General features: G+C 64.5%; 1 protein-coding gene across 1 annotated transcript in view; it reads right to left on the reverse strand.

The window, feature by feature from the left end:
- The window catches only part of LDB3 (LIM domain binding 3), a 51,650-nt gene that overhangs the window by 9,382 nt on the left and 15,094 nt on the right, over nucleotides 1–27,174 (reverse strand). The window contains 6 exon segments of the mRNA XM_045570700.1: nucleotides 155–804; nucleotides 7,093–7,235; nucleotides 9,718–9,900; nucleotides 21,797–21,833; nucleotides 22,240–22,409; nucleotides 26,523–26,726. Coding sequence (XP_045426656.1) covers nucleotides 155–804; nucleotides 7,093–7,235; nucleotides 9,718–9,900; nucleotides 21,797–21,833; nucleotides 22,240–22,409; nucleotides 26,523–26,726 — 1,387 coding nt within the window.

Consider the following 27,174-nt stretch of genomic DNA (forward strand, 5'->3'; position numbering starts at 1 on the left):
CCTCCCTCCTACCCCACCCCCCTCCTCCTGCCCCTCCCCTCCTCCCCCACCTCCCCCTCATCCCACTCCTCCCTACCCTCCCACCGCCCACCTCCCCCACCACAGTGGCTGCTTTGAGGACTGTCTGAGCCAAGGGGGCGGCCCTGGCGCAGACACTGCACGGGGGCTGCACACACTTCCTAAGGGGAGGGGTGTCACCAGGGATGGAAGCCACAGCTCAGAGGTCAGACTGATGCTGACCCGGAGGGACCGGAGGCGTGTGGCGTCCGCGATGCCTGCCCTCCCGTTCCCGCCCACCCCAGGGCGCAGGCGGCAGCCAGCACCCAGCACCCAGCACCCAGCCCGGGCCACGCCGGTCCTACCGGATGACGTTGTTGCAGTGGCCACAGAGCGGAGTCCGGCTGCTGGCTGGGAAGCGCTCGGCCCTCTGGAAGGTGCCCCTGGCCAGGGGGGGCCCGTGGGGGCCCGGGGCGTAGGCAGAGGGCCCTCCGGGCAGGGGCTGCTTGCTGAGAGAGGTGGTGCTCTTGCCGGGAGCGAACTTCTGAGAGAAGCTGTCGTCCGTGGCCCACGGGGGGCGGCTGGCAGGCTCAGCGGGACCCCTGATGTGGGCCCCCGAGGGCGCAGCCTCGTGGCTGGGGGCCGGCGACGGGGCGTAGGCCGGTGCTGGGGAGGGCGAGTAGGTGGGGGCGGGCGAGGGGGTGTTGGCAGGGGCAGGGGAAGGAGTGTAGGCCGGGGCAGGCGAGGGCGTGTAGGGAGCTGGACTGTAACTGGCCCCCGGAGATGGGCTGTAGGTATTTGCGGGCACTGCAAGCCAAAAAGATCCAAAGAAAACGTGTCAGGAGTTCATTTCCGCAGCTTCCTGCCCACCTCCCGGGAAGGGGCTTGCTGTGGGAGCAGGACAATTCCACCTTTACACACACATCCTGGGCTTCCCGGGCCCTTTGACTGCAGCAAGGCGAGGGAGCCTGCGGAGCGGGCCCAGGACATGTGACTATCTCCTCTCCCTCTCCGGGCCTGAGGGGGCCATCTTGGCCTCGCCTGGAAGGCGCCCCCGGTGCACTCTGACCCGTGAACGCCTGGCTGCTTGGGCAAAGCAGATGGCAGGAGGGCAGTCGGTTTTTGGGTCGGGCTCCGGACTAGCTACAATCATTGTCCTGAAAAGCATCTTGGCTTGAACTGTGCTGGGGGACTGCATCTCGGTTGATTAGGGTGCGGGTGGGGCTGGAGGAAGTCACTGAGGAAGCCTGGGCAGATGCTGAGGAGCCTGGCTCCTGTGCTCCCCATCCTCTGTAGAAGGAGTGGGTCCCAGGAACCCGAGAGTCGCTCGGAGCAGTGTGAGAACGCACAGCTGCACCTCAGGACTCCTCCAGCCCACTGAGAGCTGAGCCCTTTGGGGTGACAGCACAGAGAGTTGCAGTTATAATACTTCCCCAGAGCAATCTGAGGCCTGGGCTTTCAAAACTCAGGCTCCGCGCTCTGCCTCCACTGTGGACCGCTGGGCAGACCCAGCTGTGTCCTGCACACCAGCCACCAGCATCCTCTCCCAGTGAGGAAGGTTCCAGATGCCTTCCGACAGTCAGTCTGCTTTTACGGAAAGAGGCCTTCTCCCCGCCCTGAGCAGCCAGTCAGGGCCGCCTCCTCCCATTCCTGAGCCTGGATGTGGGCTGTGCAGAAGGCTCTGCACCCCTCCCCTCACCCCATCAGGGTCAGCTGGAGAGCAAGGCTTTTCTCAGGCTAAAGGCCCTGGCCGGGCCTCGGACCCTCCCACCTGGGGGCCCTGGGCCGCCGAGGGTGGCCAGTGGTCTGCTGTCCACCTCCATGCCTTCTGCTCCCAGACTGGCTCTGTGGAGCCCTGCACTGGGTGAGGGCGCCCGCCTGTGTTATGGGAGCTGCGGGGTAAACCTCCACCTCCCTGCCCTGGAGCTACGCTGGCTTCACCCACAGGAATCTCCTTCCCACTCCCTGAGGAGCCAGACGGTACATAACAGACCATCCTGGTTAGTCCTGTTTGCAGCTGAGGTCACCGAGGCTCAGACAGAGCAGTGGGTGAAAAGCAAGTCTCCAAAGCTGTTCTTTCTCTCACCCACGCTGCCTCTTAAAGAACACAAGTCCACACAATGGCTAAGACTTGGAAACAGCCCAAGTGCCCATGTAGGTGAGTGGATAAAAAAGCTGCGGCATGCCCAGCTGGTGTGGCTCAGTGGTGAGTGTAGACCTCTGAACCCAGAGGTCCTGGTTCAGTTCCCAGTGAGGGCACATGCCTGGGCTGCAGGCTCAGTCTCCAGTGTGGGGCCTGCAGAAGGCAGCTGATCAATGATTTTCTCTCATCACTATGTTTCTATGTCTCTATCCCTCTCTCTTCCTCTCTGAAATCAATATATATATATAATTTTTTTTGAAGGGAAAGAAACTGGCAAATAAAATATACCCAGAGACATGGAAGCATGCAGCAGACAGAATTCTCAGAGAGAAGGATGGGGTGGGAAGAGATCAACAAATACGCATACTAGAGGCCCAGTGCACGGATTCATGCACGGATGGGATCGGCGGGCCCAGCTCGGATAGGGGCAGATTGGGGCTGGCCTGTTGGGAGGAGATGGTGGGAGGCTGCTGGCTGGCCTGCCCCAATCAGGGCCCAATCAGGGCCCAATCAGGGCCGTGCCAGCCAGAGGGGAGGAGCCGTGGGCAATTGGCCAGCAGGCCCCATCCCTGATTGGGGGGGTGGGGACGGTCAGGGGAAGGGCTGTGGATAGTAGCCGCTGGCCTTGTCCCTCGTCCTAGTTGGGAGGGGGCGATCAGGAGCCTATCAGGGGAAGGGCTCGTCAGGAGGAGGGGCCACAAGCAGTTGGCTGGCCAGTCCCGCCCCCTATTGGGGTAAGGGGGTGATCGGGGCGTGGCCAATTGAGCAGGGCGGATTTCGGTTTTGGGGAGAGGCCACGGGAGGCTGGCTGGCCAGCCCCACCCTGAATTGGGCCAGTTCGCTGGCCGCAGTGAGCATCACAGTGACTGGTCAGTCGGTCATTACAGGATTCTGGTCGCCAGCTTTTCATATGTATATGCATAACCCATGGACACAGACGATAGCGGGGTGAAGGCCTGGGTAGGGGTGGGAATGGGGAGGAGTGGAGGCAAAAAGGAATATCTGTAATAGTTTCAGTAATAAAGATACATTTTCCTATATAATAAAGAGGTAATTAACCCTCACACCCTCACAAAAGATGGCCGCCTTCATGTAATCAAAGATAGCTGCCACAAGTGGGAAGGGCAGTTGGGGGCAACCAGGCCAGCAGTGGAAGGCAGTTAGGGGCGACCAGGCCGGCAGGGGAGGGCATTTGGGGGAAACCAGGCCTGTAGGGGAGTACAGTTGGGGGCACCCAGGCCAGCAGGGGAGGGGAGTTGGGGGTGATTGGGCTGGCAGGGGAGCAGTCAGGTATTGATCAAGCTGGCAGGGGAGTGGTTAGGGGGTGATCAGGCTGGCAGGCAGGCAAGCGGTTGGGAGCTACCAGTCCTGGATTGTGAAGGGGATGTTCCCCTGTGGGATCGGGCCTAAACCAGCAGTCAGACATCCCTTGAAGATTCCCAGATTGGAGAGGGTGCAGGATGGGCTGAGGGACCAGTGCATGAATTTCATAAAAAATCCAAATCCAATTTCCATAAAATCTTGGTGTACTATGTGAATGAGGAGCAACTGTCAGTAGGGGAGGCCCCATCCTCAGCGTGCAGCATGGCCTCGACAGCACAGCTCGACTAGGTCCAGGCTGTGTGTCCTTGGGCAGTTTCCTTAAATCTCTGGGCTGAATTCCCTTGTCTAAGAATGGCAATATGATGCTTAGTGCTTCACAGTGCTGTGATGGGGGCTAAGTAGCTGGCACAGTTATGTGTGTCACTACATTAGTGACTCCTGGGCTCAGCATGACTGCCAGCTTGTCTCAGCCTGGTCGCTGCGGGAGCCCAGCCCACACAGACTGCAAGGTGTGGAGGGCTGGGGTGGGAGCCTGACACCCCAAGGTGCTCCCTGTGGAGGGACGGATGACCCCGCCTGCCTCACGAGGGGGGGGACGGACCGCCTGTGACGGGAAGTCCAAACTCCAGTGGTGCCCTTCCTGAGCCCTGCCTGTCTCGGTGCCATGCAGCCTCAGAATGGGGGGCAGGGGCTGCGTGCTCCGGAGACAGAGGCGGCAGCAGAGCCGCTTGGCTCCTCTCTGAGCCTGTGATGGCTTCTGGGTGAGATTATGTTCCTTTGGGGGGGGGGGGGGGCCGGTACAGTGGGGGAATCTCTGCTAAAGGGAGTAACAAAGCCTTAATGCTGTGCAGTGTGGCTGCTGAGCTGAGACATGGCCGTCTGAACAGAGAAGTGCTGTGTGTGCAGGATTCTGAAGGTAGTATAAGGAAAGGATGCAAAATGTCTTATTGATCATTGGCTTACTTGGTTATACATTGAGATGATAGTGTGACTATACTGGGCTTCCGCAGCCCGCTCTGGAGCCGCGTTAGTCCCCCCCCCCCCCCCAATGTGACACGGCCCCCCCCCATATGACAGGGTCCCCATGGCGGGAGCGTTCTCAGCCGCCGCCGGCCAGCGATGGGCGGTCAGCGATGGGCCTGGCCCCCGGCCCCAGCCCGACCCCCCCCCCCCCCCAGCCCCTTTCCAGGCCCGCGCCCTGCCCCTCCGCGGGTCCCCGCACCCTCCCGCCAGCCCAAGGCCCCACAGAGGCCCAGCCGGACCCCCAAGGCGGCCGCCCCCCTCCCCTGCCCCCCTCCCCGGGCCTCCCGAGCGCCAGGGAGGACCGGACACCACCGGCCGGGCTGTCCGTCCCAACCTGTGACGTTCCATCTGTAGCCTGGCCCCGCAGCCACTCGCCACCCCCCCCCCCGTCTCCGCCCCCAGCCCCGCCGGCCACCCCCGCCCCCACACCACCACCCGGCACCCAGGTCACCCCCCCAGCCCCCGCCCCCCGCCAGGAGGAGGGAGGGAGGCGGCTCTCCGGCCCGCTCCCCGCGGAGGGAGGACGTCTGGCCCAGCGGAGGGGGTCGGGGGTCGGGCGGGCCGCCCTGGAGGCCTGTCCGCGCTCCGGGAGGACCGCTGCCCGCTGCTCCCGCCTCCCCCTCCCCGTGCCCGCCGCCGCCTGGCACTCTCCCGGGGATTTTAACTCCGAGCCTGTGTCCCTGCCTCCCAGGGCACAGAGGCACCGTCTGCAAAGGACACCTCCCCAGGCCCCGCGGGAGCACCGAGCGCCGGGCCTGCCAGCCCCACGGGAGCACTGAGCGGCCGGGAGCACTGAGCACCGGCCCCGCGGGAGCACTGAGCGGCCGGGAGCACTGAGCGCCGGCCCCGCGGGAGCACCGAGCGGCCGGGAGCACTGAGCGCCGGCCCCGCGGGAGCACCGAGCGCCGGGCCTGCCAGCCCCACGGGAGCACCGAGCGGCCGGGAGCACCGAGCGCCGGGCCCCGCAGGAGCCCACATAAAGAGCTGTCACTCTTGCGCGGCTCAATATCTCTGCCTCCCCTGCTCCCGGGCCACAGTGAGAAAACTTGACCAGACATCCTCTCCCCACACTGCTCCCCAGCTCTCCTCCTGCCAGGCACCCAGCAGCCTCCTCCTGCCCCCCAGAACCCGCTGCCCCATTCTTTCCCAAACAAGACAGGGACCTCTTCACTTCCTGCCACACGCCAGGTTTACCAGATGGAAAAAAGGTATGTGTGCAGTAATTCAGGTGTGTGTGTGTGTGTGTGTGTGTGTGTGTGTGTGTGAGTGAAGGCAGTTTGTATTACTCCTGCAAGTGGAAAATGGTTAATACTTTTTCTATAAGTTCAAGATGGCCGTAAGAATAAATATGTTGAAAGTAGAATCTTTAAGCCCAGCCGGTGTGGCTCAATGGATTGAGCTTGATCCCATGGGCCAAAAGGTTCCTGGTTCAGTTCTGGTCAGAGTACATGCCCAGGCTCCATGCCCAGCAGGGGTCGTGCAGGAGCAGCCTATTGCTGTTTCTATTGCTCTCTCCCTTACTCTATCTAAAAAGCAATAACAAAAAAAATTTTTTTAAAGCATAATGTTTGAATAAAAAGTGTCTGCCTGCCTAACACCCTATCTGGCCCAGGCTATCCCTCTGGGAATCCTGTCATCCGTTATCCCTGGTGTTCGGCCACCAGACCATGCAGCTCACAGCCTCTTCTCTCCCCACGCCCCTCTCGCCACTGCCAATGGGCACACACAGTTCCCACCAGCTCTCTGAGCACCAGGCCTCTGAGCACTGAGCGTTCCTGGTCACTTCCTTTGCTGAGGGACTCCTCTGGGCAGAGCTGGGTCTCTGGTGCTGCTGAGGAGATGGCCCGGCCCGGCCCTGCCCTCCCGGAGTGCCCAGTCCACGTCCAGAGGGAAGGAGGGGCACGCAGCGCTGCCAGCACTCTGGCCTGTGGGCAACCCCTGCAGGCCAGGGCGCCAGGGCCTTCCCCAGCAGGGAGGCACCTGCTGAGAGCCCTCAGCTCTGAGCAGGGACAGGCCAGCCTGAGAGCTGCCTGCTCTGCGGAGCAGGCCCCGTTTGGGTTAGGAAAGAGGGGGTCCTGGGCTGAGCCCTCATTCCTGTAAGGGGGTCCTGGGCCGTGAGGAGAACGGGGCAGTGTGATGGAAGAGAGAGCCCTGTGCTCAGCCACAGTCAGGCCCTGTGCTGGCCCCTGCCGCCTCACCTGTGCTTCCCCCTCCAGCCCTCCTGCCTCAGCGGAGGAAGCAAAGACCGGCAGGCTGACAGCGTGCCAGGGTCCCTGCGGGGCAGTGCAGCTGGCCAAAGCCCATGGCATTGCTGGTACAGCTGCCCACCCTCTGGCTTGAGCCAGAACCAGACTCCTGGAGGAACCAGCTGCCCCGAAACCCTCTCCTCTCGCCTTGAGGCTGGAATCCCAGGCCAGGAGTGTCCTCTCCCTACCAGGGGAGGCTCATCCCAGCTGGCACTGCCCACCTGTCTCTCCAGCGCCAGCGGCGGGCTCCATAGGGATCTGGCCCACACGGGGCCTCAGTAGCAGGACCCCCCTGACCACCATTCTCCTGGGAGCCAACCTCTGCAGCCACACCCAGCCTGACCGTCCCGCCCCTCTCACCTGGCTGGTAGACAGAAGGCCGGATGCTGGCAGTGGTGACCACCCGAGGCTTGGGCGCAGCCGCAGCTGGGGCTTCGGGGTATGGGTGGGCGGCAGGTGCTGGAGCGGTCGCCTTGGCCGTGCCCTGAGCAGAGGCCTGGGGCCTGGAACCGAGGGGGGAGAGTTAGCAGCCGGAAGGACAGCCAGGCCTGGGTGCTGGCCGCCCGGCATCGCTTCTCCTTCCTCGGGAGCCCTGCAGAGAGGCCTCTGGCAGGGGGTCCGGGCAGCCGGAGGCCGCAGGGAGACCAGGAGGCTGTGGAGGGGCGGAAGCTGCTCCTCGGTGAGGAGCTTTGGTGAGTTTTGTTAAAGCAGCAAAGACACCTCAAAAAACAGAGCCCATTGCTGCTGTCACCGCCTCAGAGAGGGAGGGGCCAAGCCGCCAGCTGGACAGGAGGGCGATCCTGCACCCTGGGCGGGCTGCCGGGACAGCCTGGGCTGGAGGCACAGAGGCTGGAGAGAGGAGAGATGGAGGCAGTCAGAGCCGCCCCCTCCCTCCACCTTCTGACCTTGGGGGCACTCCACAGCCTTAGCCCCTGCCCCCGCCTTTCTGCTGTTGCTGGAGGGAGCAATAAAATCTGGGCAAGAGTGCTCCAGCAAGAGTGCTCACCCCAGGCTCCTCTTCCACAAGGAGTGCCAACCTCTCCCATGGGGCTAGCCCCAGGGCGAAAGCAGCCTTTTCCACTTGTGACCCAGTGTTAGGGGCCAAAGAGAAGGAGGAAGTGTCCGTTCATTCCCGCAGGACAGGCTGTGCGAGGCCTCTTCTCGGAGGGCTGAAAGCTCCAAGAATTCCTGAGCTCAGCAGCTTGTTTTACTTCGGCTGATCCAGTGTTTCCCCAATTTCACCTGTCTGTGAACCCTGCCCCCCTTTTCTCATTTAAGACGAAAGAATACCTCACAGAGCATGCCCTTGTCTCTCCTACATTTTCCGGATCCCAACAGGGTCCACGTGACCACATCCAGGGGAAACGGGGTACTAGAGAGGCCAGCCCCTGGAAATGTGCTGTCCCCGCACCCATGGCTTCCGCCTTCCCCCAACCTGAACTGGATGGGCCCAGGCGCCCGCTGGGCAGAGCCCCAGGAGCGGGGCCTGCCTTGTCCCCTGCTCTGAAGGGGGGCCCTGACCCAAGACCCTCTGCCTCAGACAGGGACTCAGCCGGGCGTGCAGCGGGTGGAGTGCAGCTCGCCCTGCCACACTGCCATGCTGTCTCCCCTCCCCGGGCCTGCCCTTCTCTGGCCGGCCTGTTGGGACAGTGGGTAGGGCCTCGCTGGGAGAGGAGGAGGCAGTGTCCGCGGGGCGCCTGCTTTCTAGTTATGGGCATCAGCCAGATGTCCTCCCCAGCAGAGGCCGCCCGACACCCAGGAGCTGGGGTCCTGTCAGGGCTGCTGGAGGAGGAGGAGGAGGAGGAGGCCGCCGAGGCTTACGATACTCAGCAATTACGATACTCAGCAAAAACGCCAGGCTCCGGTGACAGTCTGAGTGGCCCTTTACCTCCCACTGGCTCATCACTCTCTTGTCAGACAAAGGGAAGGGAGGTTTGCCTGTTGAAGGAGCCCTGAGGACAAAAGGCTGAGCTGGAGCAGGGCCCACAGCTGCAGCTCCCCAATCCAAACTGGGGGCACCTTTCATCTCAGCCCAGGACCTCTCCCTCCTCTCTTTCTCTGTGCTTGCCCGCCCGGAGCCATCCTGCTGTGGTGGAGGCCGGCGAGCTCACCCTGAGGCTTGAGTTGGGCTGGAAAGGCTGGGCCGGCACCTCCGGGGGTCACTGTCAACCCCAGGATGGGTACAGCCCACAGGCCTGTGGCCAATCTGCCCCCCCCCCATCCTCCTCAGGCTGCACGGGGGGCTGTGCACAAAACCCGGGGCGGGGAGGGGGGAGGGGGTGCAGGCTGAGAGCTGGCTCTGGCCCTAACAGCTGCTGGGCGTCCCACCCCAGTCCGTTGCGGGGGCCCAGGAGGGCAGGCGGAGAGCTGAGAGCAGTTCGTGTGCTCGGTGGCTTAGGCACACTTCTCTGCCCCACCCTACAAAGCCTTCCCTGCATTCACGTCTGAGCAGATGGAACTGACGCTGGGAGTTCCGTGACTTTCTGGAGATTACCGACAGGAAGTGCGGGGAGAGGTCGAAGCCGCCCTGCACCTGTGCCTCCTGCGTCTCCGCCCCGAGAGCAGAGGCTAAGGGCCAAGGGCAAGTCCGCTGCCAAATACCTGGTCTGTCTCCCGTGACCAGGTCAGTGCTCCTCCCCGCTCGGAGCTTCCCTCGGCTTCCCCAGCCCAGGGGACCACTTCCACTCCCCTAAGCCCAGTTCCGGAAACGGACTGTCCGTCTCCCTTTGCTGCCTTACTGTGCGTGTGCTTGTGTGTCCCTCTCTTGCCCAAGGAGAGGGCAGGGGCCCACATCCCCTCCTGTCTTCAGCCACAACCACATGCCCTGTCCTCTGGCAGCAGGCGGTGCTAGCCTTGGCCTCCTGGCCGGGCTCCTGAGCACCTGGGTGGCCTTTCTGAGGTGGGACACAGCTGCCCACACACGGAGCCAGGTGCGGCCCCTCCCGCCTCCCTGCCCCATACTGGGTGGCACCGTGGGGCAGTTACCTTGGACTGTCCGCAGGGCTTGAAGCAGAGGCCGAGGCAGCGGCAGCGGCAGCGTGGGCAGCGGTTGCAGCCAGGGGTAGCAAGGCTGCGCCGGGAGAGGCAGCAATAGGCGGCTGGGCAGAAGCGGGCAGCAGCGGGGTGGCGGCCTGGCTGGTGCACACTGGAGCATGCTCAATAGGGGTGCTGACGAGGTGGGACCAAGAAAGACAACAGGTCAAGGGGGCCCTCTGCGTGGCGCTGGTGGCTGCAGCAGAGGCACGCTGGGCACAAGGCACCGTTGATACTGCAGAGCAGGATCTTCCAGACGCCTGTTCCCAGCGTCAGGGAGAGCCCTTAGGACCCCAAGAGGGAAGGGCTCAGACCACAAGGAGGATCACAGTAACATCAAAGCTATTCTCAAGCCTGGCACGAACCCCCCATTTTAACATGTATATGCTATTTGCTGATTTCAGAGAGGAAGGGAGAGGGAGAGAGAGAAACATCAATGATGAGAGAGGTCATTGATCGGCCGCCTCCTGTATGCCCCACTCTGCGGATCGAGCCTGCAAACTGGGCGTGTGCCCTCCCTTGGAATCGAACTATGACTTCCTGGTTCACAGGTTGTCCTCCCAATTCTTCTGCTTCCTGATTTTTCGTGTTACAAAACACAGTGTGATAGAAAGTAGATTGAATTATCAACCCCCATCCTGCTTTCCTCCATTCCCGTTCGGTCAGAGGCGCACGTGGCCTGGGCGAAGGGAGGGCAGGTATTTGAGGGCCAAGGGCTTAGGCTCTGGGCTGTGGAGACGGCACATCGGAAGATGGATGAAAGCTGCCATGCCGGGCTGCTCCAGGCCATCTGGACCGGAAAGGATTGATGTGGCGTGGGGGGTTCCAGAATGGAGGCAACTGTGCCCTTTCCCGGTAAACCCCGAGAGACGGCAGGACCTCAGGGTCTCCCATGCCCGTGGGGAAGGAGCGGGCAGACCTAAGACCATCCGAAGATGCCCAGGCCCTCATGTGCCCTGGCGGCCAGAGGGTTCTCATATGCCCAAGAGTGATATGCGGTGGCCCTGGGCGCCTGCACATCGGAAAGACCTGTGGTTGGGAACGGGAGGGGCTGCAGTGCCAGTGTGACCAGTGTGACCAGTGTGACCGGTGTGACCGGTGGGTAGGGATATCCCGGCAGGTGCCACACAGGTAGACGGACCAGGGCCAGTGCCATGGGCCCGCCCTGCCTGCCTTGCTGTCCGGTGAGCATCTCTTCCCGAACCTCTCCAAGGGAGAGGGGGCACAGAGCCTGGGCTGCCCCTGGGAAACTGAGCAGAGAAACAAACCAGGTGACAGGAGAGCGGAGAAGTCGTTCTCCCCCCGCCCGGTCTGAGACGGTGCTGGCTGCACAGAGCAGGAGCTGCGGCTCCCGCCAGGTGGCTGCGCGGGTCTATTGTTGACCTGGCCCGTGTACCTGGCATGTGTCTCAGCCCTCACCACCGCCCTCCGGCGTGGATATTAACAACTCCGCCCCCGAGACAGGAAGGACACAGTTCAGGCTCCTGGAGCAGGGCTGAGGGCGGGATCTGGCCGAGGGACACGTGGCCCTCCGGGAGGAAGGAAGAAGTCGGGCGAGTAGGGTCTTCCCCCAGCAAAAGGCATCTCTGTGGGAAGGACGGTGAGTGCGGCCTGCCATTGCCAGCTGTGCTGACAGGCGGTGAGCATCACTCCTCTGACCCCCTCTGCCTGCGGCCATCGCTATCAGACCCTCATTTTCCAGGAGAGGAGCCTGGTTCCAGAGGCCGGCAACACTGCTGAGCCCTCACTGCTGCCTGCTGCCCCCCGCAGCCTTCCCGGGCCCGAGCTCAGGGGGAGCCCCCTGCAGCCTTCCCTGGCAGTGGAGGCCTGGGGATCCTGCCCAAGAGCAGCTTCTGATTCGGGAGGTTGAGTGGGGCCCCGGGTGACGCTGGCCTGAGGACCGCCCAGGAGTAGCCAGGCGCTGCCCAGTCAGCCCCAGGCAGGGGTGCAGAGGCTGCGAGCTGTTTGCCAGGCACCACTGGCTGCTCTCCTCCCTCAGTGAGGGTACGGCGGAGGCAGCCACGGAGCCGGGAGGGCTGGGAGCGGCTGGAGAACGCCTCCCCTGGCGGGGAGCACCCTGAGCAGGGCAGTGCCACGTCCGGCCAGCCCCTCCCCAGCTTAGTTCAGAAAGGACACCACGCTGGGGCCCGCTGCACACCGGCCCGCCCTCACGGGGGAGCCTGGCTTCCGGCAGCTTCTCTGGAGCCGTTCTGCCCAGCTGCCGCGAGGCCTGGGCACGCCGCGGACACCAGCCGCCTGCTCCCTGGCCTGGCCAGGCTCCGGGGCTTCTGGGAGCCCAGGCCGCTGCCCAGGACCGGAGGGATGCCCATGTCTGGGCGGGACAGTGCTGCACAGACAGACCAAACTTGACTTTGTCCCCTGTGCTCCAATTCTGGTCAGACCGGCTTACCTGGTGTCTCCCAGGCACAGCTCCCAGTGAGGCCTGGCTCCGGGGCGCGGGCCCCAGGAGCACTCAAATCACAGAGCGGCACAGGGGCAGGGGCGAGCCGCCCTGGGGCCTGGCGAGCGGCATCCCGCCCAGCAGCACTGTCTGCAGCCCCCTCGCAGCGGGCCCCGGACAGCGGGCAGCACGTGCCCAGGGTCCTGTCTGGCCGCTTTCCGCCTGAAACGGAGCCACGAAATCCCCCCGCCAGGCCGAGGCCTCTCGCCTTGGTCATAACTCACTCTAAATATCTAACAAGCACCAAACCGAACCAACTGCAGTCAACCACACAGGCCTCCGGGCAGGCGTGGCGAGAGAACAGGCTGGCTCCGTCCCCCTTGCAGGGCCCTCGTCCCTCCACACAGTTGGCATCAAGGTGGAGCTCGCCAACCCTGGGCCCTGCTGGCGCTCCTTTGGTTGATGCTCTCACTGATGCCAGCGGCGTTGGGTGTGGAAAGGACATGTGGACGGACTGGTGAGGTGTGGGCTTGGGCTCCGTGATTACTGGGTTCAGGCTGACCTGTTGGTGACGGTGGAGGTGTTGTGGTTGAAGGTGCTGGGGTGCTATTATTGGGGTGACAGTGCGCATTGTGTTAGTTCAGAGAATGGAGCATGAACATCACACTGACTGGACTACAGAGCCAGTTGGTCGGTCTTTAAGTGTCCATGCTGCCATCCGCCTGGCCAGCGTTCCGTCCCCCAGCCTGAGGACTGGCTGTGGCTCAGGCGCCCTGACCACGTACTCCGCAGGTCACCGCCAGGCCCGTGGACACTGCAGTCTGTGCAAATGACAATCTCAGGACCAGCCCGCGCTCTCCACAGCCACAGCGCCCGGCACCCTCCACTGGCTCCAGCCACAGTCCAACCCCACAGTCAACACCCTCCGCACTGCCTCCACCCCAGCCACAGGGCTAACTCGGGGTTCCCGGACACCCCTTCTCCTCCCGTCCAGCCTTCCTACCTGCACAGCCACCTAACTGCTCCTGAGGGCCAGTCAGGCTCCTTCTCCCAGGAAGCCCGCTCTGACACCCAGTCCAGGGGCACGCCTGCCTCGACCTCACGCAAGCAGCCCTGCCGCAGGGCCAGCCACGGCCACGCCAGCACTTTCTCATTCTGTGGCACCCCCGCAGCCAGGCGGACACGCTGCTGTGTGAGGGCTGCCTGCGGGGGCCGGGGCGGCCCTGGGAACCTTCCAGAGCGCCAGGAGGGCTTCCACACCCTGGGCTGGGACAGGGAACTGCGAGGCCACTGGTTCTGGCTGACTGGTTCAGGTCCTCTGTCAGCCCCAGGACACTCTCTGGGAAACCCCAGCCACACAACCCACCCAGGGGTCTCAGCGAAACGTGTGTGCGCTCAGGAGGCCTCGGTGCAGGCAGGAGCACGCCCATCTCCCGGCTGGTCCCTCAGCTCGCTGGCCCTGCCTGGCCCAGGGCAGAGCTAGAAACGGGAAGAGATGAGAGGCCCAGACGGAGAGGGGCAGGGTTTGGGAGTATCTGGGATGTGGCAGGATAGCGCAGCCTCCCTGCCAGCCCTTCCAGAGGGATCGCCAAGGTTCCTGGAGGCAGAGAGGAAGCCTGTGCCCAGGCAGCAGGGGCGGAGCAAGACCGGCCAATCCGGGCGGCAAGGGCGCCCTGAGGGGCGTGGCATCGGCTCTGTCTGCTAAGTGCAGTTGGTGCCATGTCCTCAGCCAGTGGGCTTTGCTCTCAGGAGCCAGGCTGATGGATTGGCAGAAGGCGGGAGGAGATGGCCTGCCAGCCTGGCCCTTCCCAAACGCTCTGGACAGGCCCCAGGTGGGTGGCGCGGGGCCAGCAAGACCAGCTGGAGGTCCCCTGCGCCTTCCTGACCAGCTCGACTCCAGGGCACCTCCGCCGCCTCCTCCCCGTGCCTGCCCCTCCGTGGGGCATGCCCTCCGAGCCCCTCTGCCCGGCACAGGGCAGAGCAGGGCAGTGCTTCCTGGCTGCAGCTGGGGGTGGCAGCAGAGGCAGGGGCCCCTGTGCACCCACCAATATACACTGCCCCATGGGACCCCGGTCTGCCCACCTGGCACAGCACAGCTCACACCCAGGCAGGCCCTTGTGGGGGAAACGGGGAGAGAGAGCCCCTGGCGCCTGTCCTCCCTGGCTCTGTGCCTCTGGGTGATGCACACCGCACAGCAGGACTGAGGCCGGTCTGTTCTTTCAAATCCTCTTTATTTCAGAGTGAGCATGCTTGTCTGTACGGAGGGGGCGGGCAGCTAGCACGCAGCAGGAGGGAGAGCACATGCCAGCCTCACCTCGGGGGAGGGTCTGCCCCATCCACCCTGGGCTCCCTCTCCTCCGGCTCCAGCTCAGGGGGCAGCGAGGGAGGGGGTGGGGCAGGGGTCCGCCTCTTCCCAGGACCTGCTCTGCGGGCGCCTCCTCCGGACGCACTGGGCATGGCCGCCTCTCCCAGCAGCGGAGGGGCCGGGGATCCACCAGGGGCTGTTCCCCTGGTGCCGGGTGTTAGACCAGCAAACCCCATCCCTCCTCTCTGAACGAGGCTACGGCCCTGGGCGGGGAGAGGCGTGGGCTGCTGGGGGGAGGGGGCGTGAGGAGGTGCGTGGGTGCGGGCCGCCCTGACTACGAAGGGGCACAGCTCTGCATAGTCAAGCATCGCGTGAGGCTCACACGCCAGGTCTGTGGGGAGTGGCGGCGGGGGCTGCAGACTCTTTAGCTTTTAACGTTAAGGATTTGGGCTGAAAGGCCATGGTGCCAGTTGCGCAATTTGGCAAAACGTGGGCCGTTACGTTCCGTTTCAAACCTTTCCCTGTGGCAGAGAGAGAGGCAGAGAGAGGGACAGACAGACACAGAGCCAGAGACAGAGACAGAGAGGAGAGAGAGAGGGAAGGAAAGGGTTAGGGGACGTGTCCGCCAGCCTCGGGCCTGAGGGAGGGGGCAGAGGTCATGGAGCGGGTTTGGCTCGGAGAGGCTTTGTCTTCTGTGGGAACTTTCCTGATGGTCAGCCCTGATTTGGGCCAAAGACCAGTCCGGAGGCCTGAAGCCTGGGCCCGAGAGAGTGGCGCTGACGCCTGGCTGAGGCTGAGGACAGAGGGCTCTCCCTGGCTGCGGTGAGGCCGGGCGGGGCTGCTTTGGCTGCGGGGTCTGGAGGCTGAACCACTGAGGCAGGGCCCTCGGCCCAGCGCCCTCGCGGGCGTGAGGACGAGGAACACCTGTCCCTGTGCCGGGGCTGGGCGCGCAGGCCTGCCCCTCGCTGTGCTGCCCGCTCTCTGCCACCCTTGTCTGTCCCCAGAGAGAAGCCCCGACACCATGCCTGGCCCTGCCCTCCCGGGCCTCACGCCAGCACACGCGTGCACACGTCCTCACAAGACCGCCGGCACACACAGGCCAGGACTCCTCCACTCCCGCCCGCGGGCTGGGGCTCAGCCCACAGCCCCCAGCGAGGGCACAGGAAGAGCAGGGAAGGAAGTGGAGGGAGGAGGGGAAAGGCAGGCCAGAGGCGCACGGTGGCCGGGCCCCAGCCCGCCACATGGAACTGCCACTCCCAGACCACAGACTGCACTCGGCGACAAGACCCGGGAACCACAGGTGCTCAGTGGGCACGGGGAAATGCGAGGAGGGTATGAGGAGGCCGGGCAGGCGGATGGGCAGTTGGGGGACGGCTTTTAGAGGCGATGGTCTTGGTTTGCGGGCAGGTCTCAGCTGCCAAGAAGCAGAGGCACCCGTGGGTGAAAAATGAGAGCAGGTGCTTCTTTGGGAGAGACTGGCCAGAATCCAGAGGATTTGGGGGAGGGGGACAGGAGAAGAGGAGAGGGGGTGAGTTAGGCGACGGAAGAACCCAGCCCCACAGGCCGAAAGCTTTACGATCCTACTTATACAGCATTCTCCAAGCGACCAAATTACAGCAACAGAGAAAAGACCGCCGTCAGGGGGGAGGGGCGTGGGGCGGAGGGGTCTGTGAAAAGGCAGAGCGGGAGGCCCAGGTGGAAGGCTCTGCACGGACTGCAGGGAGCCCAGCTGTGTAATACGGAGAACACCCTTTACACCATCGGGTAAAGGGTGTTCTCCGTATTATTTCCCACAACCACGAGGCAATCTGCAGTGACCTCAAAGTGAGGTTCGGAAAGTGAACGGCAGCGTATAAAACCGGGAAGGTCAGGTTTAGGTCTTTAAAAGCCAGAGGACGCTCATCTTCCGCGTCTCCGTGTCACAGTCCGGGTCCCCACACTCACACTCGGCGCCCGCCCCGTCGGCGATGCCTGGTGGGCCCCACGCCTGCGCTCTGCCCGTGTGGTCTCTGTAAGATTCCGTTTGACCGAGGGCCACTGCTGGCACATCGGAAACATCCTCATGCCAAGAGGAAGCCTAGGCCCAGAGGCACCGTGAATGGCCTAAGCCGCATGGAGACTCAGCTCACAACCACCCTCCATGGGCCAGCCTCTCTCAGGTCAAGAGAAGGGGCAGGACAGCATGGACAGAGGCCCCACAGCCCTGCCGACAGCACCGAGACCACCGGAGAGCCACGCAGGCCGCGGCCGCGGCACGGGCTCGGGGAAGCGCAGGGAGCGCCGAGCGCCGGAGTCTAGGAGCCTGTTCTGCTTGGAGCTGTTTGGAAACCCACGGCCAGCCAGAGAGGGGTGGGGAGAGAAGGAAAGGGAGAGGGAGGGAGGAAGAAAGGAGAGAGGTCCTGGGCTCCCATAAGGGCCGCTCAGGGGACATCTAGGCTGTCCCGGTCTCTCCAGCTATGGCTCTCACGCTTGCGAGGCTGGCAGAACACCGAGGACATGTCCACAGAATGCAGGTAAGTTCGTTGCCGATAGCTGCCCACTGCTCCCCACGAGGGCTCCCTCTGAGGGAGGGCCCCGAGCCAGGTGGCTCCGGAGTGGTCCAGGTGCAGGGCGGGGCTGAGTGTTCCCAAGGAGGGAGGACCCTGTGGGGAGGGGAGGAGGACCCTGTGGGGAGAGGAGGGGAGGAGGACCCTGTGGGGAGGGGAGGAGGACCCTGTGGGGAGGGGAGGGGAGGGGAGGAGGACCCTGTGGGGAGGGGAGGAGGACCCTGTGGGGAGGGGTGGGGAGGGGAGGGAGGACCCTGTGGGGAGGGGAGGGGAGGGGAGGAGGACCCTGTGGGGAGGGGAGGGGAGGGGAGGGAGGAGGACCCTGTGGGGAGAGGAGGGGAGGGGAGGGGAGGAGGACCCTGTGGGGAGGGAGGGGAGAGGAGGGGAGGAGGACCCTGTGGGGAGGGGAGGGGAGAGGCGGAGGGGGAAAGGGAGGAGGCCCCTGTGGGGAGGGGAGGGGAGAAGGACTCTGTGGGGAGGAAAGGGGAGGGGAGGGGACGGGGAGGAGGACCCCTGTGGGGAGGGGCGGGGAGGGGAGGGAGGGGAACCTGTGGGTGCGGGGGGATGGGAGGGGAGGAGGGCCCTGTGGGGGGAGGGAGGGGAGGACGGACCCTTGTGGGAGGGGGGGGGGAGGAGGACCCTGTGGGGAGGGGAGGGGAGGAGGACCCTTGGGGGAGGGGAGGGGAGGGGAGGAGGACCCTGTGGGGAGGGGAGGGGAGGGGAGGAGGACCTGTGGGGAGGGGAGGGGAGGGGAGGTGAGGTGGACCCTGTGGGGAGAGGGTGGGGAGGGGAGGTGGACCCGTGTGTGGAAGGGGAGGGGGTGGAGGAGGACCCTGTGGGGAGGGGAGGGGAGGGGAGGAGGACCCTGTGGGGAGGGGAGGGGAGGGGAGGAGGACCCTGTGGGGAGGGGTGGGAGGAGGACCCTGTGGGGAGGGGATGGGTTGGGGAGGAGACCCTGTGGGGAGGGGTGGGGAGGGGAGGAGGACCTGTGGGGAGGGGAGGGGAGGGGAGGAGGACCCTTGGGGAGGGGAGGAGGACCCTGTGGGAGGGGAGGGGAGGGGATGGGGGGAGGAGGAGGAGGGGAGGGGAGGAGGACCCTGTGGGGGGTTGGGGAGGGGAGGAGGACCCTGTGGGGAGGGGAGGGGAGGGGATGGGAGGGGAGGAGGACCCTGTGGGGAGGGGAGGGGGAGGGGAGGAGGACCCTGTGGGGAGGGGTGGGGAGGGGAGGGAGGACCCTGTGTGGAGTGGAGGGGAGGGAGGAGGACCTGTGGGGAGGGGTGGGGAGGGGAGGAGGACCCTGTGGGGAGGGGTGGGGAGGGGGAGGAGGACCCCTGTGGGGAGGGGTGGGGAGGGGAGGCGGACCGTGTGGGGAGGGGGGGGAGGGACCCTGTGGGGGAGGGGAGGAGGGGAGGGGCGAGGACCTGTGGGAGGGGAGGGAGGGGGAGGAGGACCTTTGGGGAGGGAGGGAGGGGAGGAGGACCCTGTGGGGACGGGGTGGGGAGGGAGGAGGACCTGTGGGGAGGGGAGGGGAGGGGAGGAGGGACCTGTGGGGAGGGGTGGGAGGGAGGAGGACCCTGGGGGAGGGGTGGGGAGGGAGAGGACCCTGTGGGGAGGGGTGGGGAGGAGGACCCTGGGGGAGGGGGGAGGAGGACCGTGTGGGGAGGGGTGGGGAGGAGGACCCTGTGGGGAGGGGAGGGGAGGGGAGGAGGACCCTGTGGGAGGGGTGGGGAGGGGAGGATGACCCTGTGGGGAGGGGAGGGGAGGGGAGGAGGACCCTGTGGGGAGGGTGGGGAGGGGGGGAGGGCCCTGTGGGAGGGGTGGGGAGGGGAGGAGGACCCTGTGGGAGGGGTAGGGGAGGAGGACCTGTGGGAGGGGGGGAGGATGGATCCTGTGGGGAGGGGAGGGGGGGAGGAGGGACCCTGTTGCGAGGGGTTGGGAGGGGAGGGAGGACCCTGTGGGGAGGGGAGGGGAGGGGGAGGAGGACCTGTGGGGAGGGGAGGGGAGGGGAGGAGGACCTGTGGGGAGGGGAGGGGAGGGGAGGAGGACCCTGTGGGGAGGGGAGGAGGACCCTGTGGGAGGGGGGAGGGGAGGGAGGCGGACCCTGTGGGGAGGGGAGGGAGGGGAGGAGGACCCTGTGGGGAAGGGAGGGGAGGGGAGGAGGACCCTGTGGGGAGGGAGGGGAGGGGAGGAGGACACTGTGGGGAGGGGAGGAGAGGGGAGGGGTGGGGAGGGGAGGAGGACCGTGTGGGAGGGGTGGGGAAGGGAGGAGGACCCTGTGGGGAGGGGTGGGGAGGGGAGGAGGACCCTGTGGGGAGGGGTGGGGAGGGGAGGAGGACCCTGTGGGAGGGGAGGGGAGTGGAGGAGGACCCTGTGGGGAGGGGTGGGGAGGGGAGGAGGACCCTGTGGGGAGGGGAGGGGAGGGGGAGTAGGACCCTGTGGGGAGGGGTGGGGAGGGAGGGGAGGAGGAACCTGTGGGACGGGTTGGGAGGGGAGGAGGACCCTGTGGGGAGGGGAGGGGAGGAGGGACCCTGTGGGGAGGGAGGGGAGGGGAGGGGAGGAGGACCAGTGGTGGAGTGAGGGGAGGGAGGGGTGGAGGACCATGTCGGGAGGGGGAGAGGACGCTTCGGGGTCCTGGGCTGCTGGGAGGGCCAGGTGAGGAGAGGAAAAGGAACCCGGATGGGCTTGGAAAAGAAATTGGGGGGGGCGGTAATGGTGCTTGTGGAGGTGTGTGCAAGGCGACCCTCCCCTTCACCGCCTGTGAGCTCATCCCTGCCATCAGCTCATTCCTTCGCCTGGGGGCTCGGAGAGGAAGGCCCTTAGCGGGAGCATCAGGTGAGCACGAGACTGCACTGGAGACAGTGGGCCGCACGTGCGGACCGCGGGTCTCTGCGCACTGGGCTCCTCTGACGGTGCCGCCAAGGGATCCCAGTTCCTCACAAATTCCAGCCCTGCTGGGCGAAGCCCCATCAGGGCTGCCTCGCAAGGACCTGGCCTTCCCACCGTCCCGGGAGGCTGCGCCTTCTCAGGACCAGAGGCCCAGCCTCTCGCGGAGCCCCTTTGTGCGCCGCTCGCCGCAGGGAGGTGCCCTGCCACCTGCTGAGGCCGAGCAGGCCCATGGCTGCACCGGCCCAGAAGGACCGGCCTCCCTCTGCCTACAGAGCCAGGCGGGACTGCTGCAGGAGGTGCTTCTGAGAGCCAGGACGGGCAGCGAGGAGGCCTGGGCCCCCAAGTACTGCCCTTTGTGTCTCCTCGCCCACAAGCTTCTCAGGGCCTAGAACCCCCAGGGAGAGACAAAGACGGGAGTTCCGCAGTCCGCCACCGGGCCCTCCTGCCCGCACAGTGGAGCAGCGTCCAGAGGCAGGCGGCCTCGGGGGAGGGGGCGGCCCCTGTTGGCTTCTTGGAAGGAACCGGGGGACTTTCAAGCTGTGTGTGTGTGTGTGTGTGTGTGTGTGTGTGTGTGTACGGGGGGAGGGGTGCTGTGAGCGCTTATCAAGTCTCAGGTAAGGCTAAGCGCCCACTCTACTAGTATGCGGGAGGCTTAGCGGGGAGGTGGGACAGACAGGAAACAGCACACGGGGGCAGTGGGACGAGGGGCAGGATGCTGGTCCCGGCCAGGTAGCTCAGTTGGTTTGAGCATCATCCCATATGCCAAGGTTGTGGGTTCAATCCCCAGACAGGGCACATACAAGAATCAACAGATGAATGCAAGTAAGTGAGTAGAACAACATCCCCCCCTTCTCAATCTCGAGCTAAATGGAACATCACCTCACCAGGCGCAGAGGGCACGTCGCAGGCACTGCCGTCAGCACGCCCAGAGGGACCTTTAGGCTGGGAAGCCCCAGCCAAAGAGTGGGAGCACTTTGGATCAGCAGCAGCGGGTTCAGAAAGAAAGTCCACGTGAACTCCAGTGGCCCGAGCTCCACTCCCGCACCATCCCGTGGCCACACCACGAGGGTTAGTGAGGACAGAAGGCGTGGCCCGAGCGGGCGGCTCTGAGCCCACCTCCCTCAGAAGCCACGCAGGGCGCACTTCCGGGGGGAGCTCTCAGGAGGAGCATGCAGGTGACATCTGCCCCCAAAGTGCAGGTCCGCAGTCACACTGGGCTCGATGCCACCCCATGGAGGACCCTCGTGGGCTCCATGGGTGCCTGGGCAGCATGCCCCCTCATGCACGGTCCATGAGCACCTGACGGCACAGGCGGCAGGTCAGTGGCTGTGGCCTCAGACCTGCAGTGTTTCAGAAACCCTGTCTTGACCCTGAGACACCTAGTCCTTCACAAGCCCCTCCTCATGCCCAGGCTTGTCCTTCTTTGCAGCAGTGTTGTGTTTTGAGCAATTTATGGAACTGATGCCTCACTGTCTGCATGAGGAGTGGGGCTCAGGCGCCCATGCCCATGCCCAGGGCAGTCCTGGTGCCTGCCTCCCGGCGCCAGGCCTCAGACTCACAGGGTGTGCAGGCAAGGCGGCTGGCTCGCTGCCCTCACAGGGAGAGATGCCCTCGTTCCCAACAGCCTAGCAAAGGCCAAAGCAGCCCTGCCCCGGCCCTGGCCAGACCAGGGGAGCCCAAGTCCTCAGGCCTGGGCCCAGGGGATAGACTCAGCTCCAGGCACCACCTCACCGACCTGGACAAAGGCCCTGCATCTGCTGAAGCGCCTCAGGGGCCAGATGTTCAGCTTCATGAACTGGAGAGGTGCCTTCATAAGTCATGTGACCTGGGGCTGCCCGGGGAGGGACGGGATTAGGAGGGGCAAGGCCACGGAGCCTGAGTCCAGGCACTTACCTTGACCTTCGCAAAGCTTCTTCATCAGGGTCTTGCACTGTGGACAGAAAGTTGCTGGTCAGGAGGAAAACCGGGAGCATACGAGAGAAAGCTACCAGCGCGGGATGGACACTGAGTCCCCACCCATGACTGGCCATGCCCTCTCCCACCCTGTAGACTGGGAAGGGAAATGCTGTGCGCTGGGCAGAGGGTGCTGGTGCGAGTGGTCAGAGACGTGGCCAACTCGGGGCAGTCACTTTGCCGGGAAACACCATGCGAGCCGCTGCCCGTTGTCTGGTCAGGCGCTGAGCAGCGGCTCCTGTCCCTGGCCCGCCCCAGAGCCCAGATGGGCTCCGCCAGCCACTGTAATCTCAGGGCCAGCTCAGCGTCAGGGGCTCAGGGCTTCTGTGGCCTGTGGAGTGGGGCCCAGCACGCCCCCTTTCTGTGCCCCGCAGCCCACTCACTGTACTCGGTGCCCGTCATCTGGGCCAGGATGCGGAAGGAGCGAGACTGCAGGTTGGAGGAGCGGCGGGCCCACTCGTCAGCCTCGTCCTCCGGCTTGTTCTGGTTCTTGATCACGGCCTGGTACACGGGGGAGGCGCTGTCCACAGCCAGGTCTTTCACGGGAAGGCCCCTGCAACACAGAGTGACAGTGGGCGAGGGCCGGGGGGGCCTGGCCCTCCCCCTCCCTCCCCCACATCGACTCCTGGCACCCCCATGGTGGCCCCTACTTGTCTGAACCCACCGTGCCCTCCCCCCCTGCCCTCTGAGAGCCGGGCGGGTCACCTGGGTGCTCAGTGCTCAGGTGGTCAGTCAGTGGTGCTCCCTCTCAGGAGGGTCAGGAGGCGCAGGCCCCGGCCACACCCCTCCCCAGGCAGCTGCAGGCACAGACCTGAGGACACCCCGCCTCTGGCCACATCTCCGTTAAGGAGCCAGAGGCAGGAGGCATCAGGGGTAACTTCCAGCGCCCTGAGCAGGCCCTGAGTTTGGGGCTAAGTGAGGACAGGCCATTTGGGGACCCCTCTCCCCAATGCCGTGACTGCCGTAGGAGAGGGTTGAAGGCTGTGGCTTGGCTACGCACAGGCAGGCACCACAGGGTGGGGGTGGGTGAGAAACACAGCAACGAGGCCCTGTGAGGGTGTCGCCTGCAGACGGGGGCTCTGCCGGGGGAGCTGGGAGTGGAGCTGCAGGAGGGGGACCTGGTGGCCTTCCTCTGCCTTAGGCTCCCAGAACTGGCACATAGTAGGTGCTCAAGATGTACTTGTATAAATCAATCCTGTATCAGAGCCCAAGGGCCCCAGAGCCGCTTGGGTCCCGTGCCTCCCAGCCTGGCCCAGACTGCAGGGCAGGATAGATCAAAGCTTTCCGGTGCCCACTCCCCGGCCAGAAGGACTTGGATGCAGGCTGCCCAGCCTGCTGCCATGACTCAGGCGGAGCTCACAGCACCCACGCCTGCCTCCCCGGCCAGTGCCCAGCCCAAGCACATGCTCAGATCGGGTCCAGCGAGAACAGGGACTAACTCCCGGCTCCAGCACGGGGGCTCCAACATGATCCGAGCCAGGCTTCCCAGCTCCCAGCCCAGTTCTTCCATCAGACCTCACGGTGGCAGGGCTCAGAGGCCGCTGCTGTGCGAGGGGCCTCATTCACCCAGACACTCTACACCTAGAAATGGCCCTGTCAGAACCCCTCCCTGCCTCCCAGGCTGCCTCTCCCTGCACCCCCTGGCTGGGAGGGCCCCTCGGTTCCCTCATGTGCCACTCTCTGACCAAGGAGCCTCCAGCACTGGTCTAGTCTCTCAGGAGGGGCCTCTTGGGATCGGCACCCTGGGTCCGGGTCAGGTGGGTACAGCAGCAGTAAAGACAGTGACACCGGAGGCAGAGACGGTGGAGCTGCCTCCTTGCCTGAAGAATGTGGCCGCCTGCGGTTGGGTCCATGGGGATGACCACCGAATCCCTCGGGTCCAGGCAGGGAGGAGCCGAGGGGGTGGGATCTGGTGGGGGTGCCACTTCCAGCACTGACAGATTCCCAAGCGTCCACAGCAGAGGCTGTGCCTGCTGCCTGGGGAGGCGGCGATGGGGTGGGCAATCAGGTGCCCTGTCTGCCAGGACGTGTGGACTGTGCCGTGGGCCAGGCCTCGCCTGTAAGCCTGCCCATGCCGAAATCTGTGCCAGGAAGCAGCCAGAGGCCTTTGCTGCGACCTCCCCAGAATGTGCCCTGGGGTCCCCCAGCCCTCCCAGAGCTCCCAGGGCTCCGGGCTGCTAGGAATGTGTTGCTGGGGCTTCTGTCATCGGCCCCTTCCTACCACCCGCACGGAGACCAGACGAGCCTGCAGCCCAGCGGGGAGGCACCCCGCCAGGCACCCTGCCCCTCGCGAAGACCGGACTCAGGAGAAGAGATGCAGAGAGAGGACGGCGGGCGTCCTGGGACCCTGGTCGGAGCTGTCCTCTGGAGCCCCTCCCGGCACAGCGTCTTGCCACCAAAACACTCCAGAATCTCCGCAAGCTAAGGCCACCTGGGCATCTACCCGCTCACACTCCCTGCGGCCTGACTCCTCGTTGGCCCCTCGGGTGGCCTTGGCAGCACTGGCTCCTTCAGGTCCAGGTTCTGGGGTCTGGCGAGGGGCCCCTAACCACCCCCTTATCGCCCTCTGCCTGAGTGATGGCCAGTGATCGGCGGGTCTCCAAGGTCCCGTGCCCACAGAGGCGGGTGAGCCGCAGAGCATGGCGAGGGGAGCAGAGGCCGGCATGTGCCTTTCCTCCCATGCGTCCGCGGGGACGCGTGTGGGCAAACCCCAAAGACAAGCCTGGCGGCTGCAGCCTGTGGTGTGGCTGTGAGCGGGCGGGGAGAACACAGGCACTGTCCGCAGGCACGTCCCACCGGCCCACACCGCCCACACCAGACACACGGACGACGGCACAGACACCGGGCTACTTACCCCAGCGGCGACGCCCTGCCAAGCAGAGGAGCCCAGCAGGGAGTGTGTCCGGCAGGGGTGGCGGGGCGGGCACAGGGGTGGGGTCAGAAATAGTTATGGGGTGGGACGAATAAAGGAGGAAGAGAGAGACAAAAAGAAAACGTCAGTGAGGAGGGCCCGGTGGAGATTCCCACGGGAACCAGCTCCTGCGCACCGCGGCGGCCCGCACACCGCAGCCCCGCAGGCTGCGCTGGGAGGGGGAGGCGGGGCCGGGGGTAGCAGGCGCGGACAGCTTCCAGAAGACTAGAGAGGTCAGAGGTGCCTCGTGTTAGAAAGACCGAACAATAGCGTTCTTTACCCAGCGCAGAAAACCAAGTTCTTCATTATCTGACAGGGAGCACCCTCAGGAGCACACCACGGACACGCCTGCCACATGTGGGGCCAACCAGTGTTACAGGAAGCCCCTGTCATCGCTGCGGCTTAGCCAGGCACTTTTGTGAGACAAAGGCTGTGTTTTTAAATCGCATTGCCACGGCATTGAATCAACACTGTGAGGAGTTCTGCCTGAGCCCGGCCAGTTTGAGACCCACAGCTCCAGCGAGCAGCTCCCGCCCCCTGGTGGCCCCAGGAGGCACCACCTCCGCGGCCAGGCACTGCTCCCCCGCCTCCCCTCCCAGCCTGCACTGACAGCATGGTCTAACTCTATTGGAGTTTTCTGGCACTTTTTAACCCCTTTATCCCTCTCACAACATTTGTTTTTCTTAGATTTAGAAAAAAAGTACATCATTTTAAGATTTTTTTTTTTGCCTTGAGCTGCTGGGGGTACTGAGTTAGGGATAAGATGTTGGCCAAAGAGATAATCTGTCAGTTCTGAAAATCAACACTCATGTCATTCCCAAGCAGAAAACTGTCAGAGACTGTGTGTGTGTGTGTGTGTGAGAGAGAGAGAGAGAGAGAGAGAGAGAGAGAGAGAGAGGCAGAGAACAGAGTGAAAGAGGCAGAAGCGCACACAGAAAAAGAGAAAGAGAAACTAAGGGAGACAGAGAGAAAGACAAAAGGAGGAAGAGGCCCCTGTGGCTCAGTGGTTGGGCCTTGACTGTGAACCAGGAGGTCACAGTTCAGTTCCCAGTCAGGGCACATGCTGGGTTACAGGCTCGATCCCCAGTAGGGGGTGTGCAGGAGGCAGCTGATCAATGATTCTTTCTCATCATTAATGTCTCTCTCTCTTCCCCTCTCCCCCCCTCTCTGAAATCAATAAAAATATATTATTTTTTAAAAGAGGAAGAGGTCCTCATTAATGTTTGCACTATTAGCAGATTCATCCACAAATTATTTTCAGCCAACTCTTCCCCATTCAGCCCTCAAGTGGAGAAGGACCATTTCGGGGACCCTGATGCCCTCTGGCCCTCGGCCCGGGGCCAGGCTGCCGGGCAGCCAGGAGGAGCAGGAGCCAGAGGCTGCGGCCTGCGGCCCTTCCTCCCCTGGAGGCCACCACACATTCGGGTGGCCCTCATCTTCGGGAGAACGCACAGCTGCCCTCCAAAGGAAGGCTTGATGGGGGGACTGGGCGCTCCAGTGGCTAACAACTTTCCAGAAGTCTTTCTAACCAGCCCACGGGCGGGCAAGGCAGAGGCTGACAGTGCGTGGAGGAGCCATCTCTGCGTTTCTCCCCTCCTGCAGCGGGCCCGAGGTTGGTTCTGAGGAGGATGCATGTTCGGGGCCTGGCGGCCGGAAGCCAAGGCCCCGGGAGCGCTGGTCTCCGTGCCCACGTCCGTGCTGCGCGGGCAGCCCGCCCGGCCAGGAGCTGAGCGAGCCGCTGGGAGGGGCGCTTACCCACTGAAGTCACTGCCCTGGGCCTGGGCCTGCCCGGCAATGGCGTCCATGATGGCGTCCTGGGAGTACATGCTGATGGGCGTGTTGTACTGCGCGTGGATGATGGTGGCCTTGCCGCCCAGCCCCTTCACCTCGATGGGCTTGTGGGTGGACAGGGCGGAGTCCTTCAGGGCGTTGGGGTTGAAGCGCTCCTGGTAGTCCGCACTAGGGGGCGGGGGGCGGGGGAGAGAGGGCAGCAGGTGGGTCACCTGGGCCCTCCGGAAGGCTGTGGTGTGGAGAGACCTCCCAGAGTCTGGCCCGGTCGGTTGGCGGAAACTCCTGCCTGCCCCAGCCCTCTGCAGGGCTGCTCTGGCCCACCCGGACTCTGTCCCCCCGCCCCCCGGGCCCACAGGCGCCGGGCATGGGGCTCTCACACCAGCTGAAGCAGACAATGGGTGGGGGGCAGGCGCTGGGCCCTGGGCCAGGCAGCAGCAGCCCAAGCAGAGTCCGGACAGACAGACGGCCAGGCGAAAGCAGCCGGGGCGGCACGGAAGGCGGCCTTGCTCCTCTGGCAGCGCCCCTCGGCCACGCTCTGCTCCTCCGGATGCCTCGGCGAGCTTCTTCCTCACAGGGTGGCTCGGGCCCCGGGTCCCGCCTGCTGGGCTCTCCCTCC

Source organism: Pipistrellus kuhlii, unplaced genomic scaffold (assembly GCF_014108245.1).
Source record: "Pipistrellus kuhlii isolate mPipKuh1 unplaced genomic scaffold, mPipKuh1.p scaffold_m20_p_35, whole genome shotgun sequence".
Lineage (NCBI taxonomy): Eukaryota > Metazoa > Chordata > Mammalia > Chiroptera > Vespertilionidae > Pipistrellus > Pipistrellus kuhlii.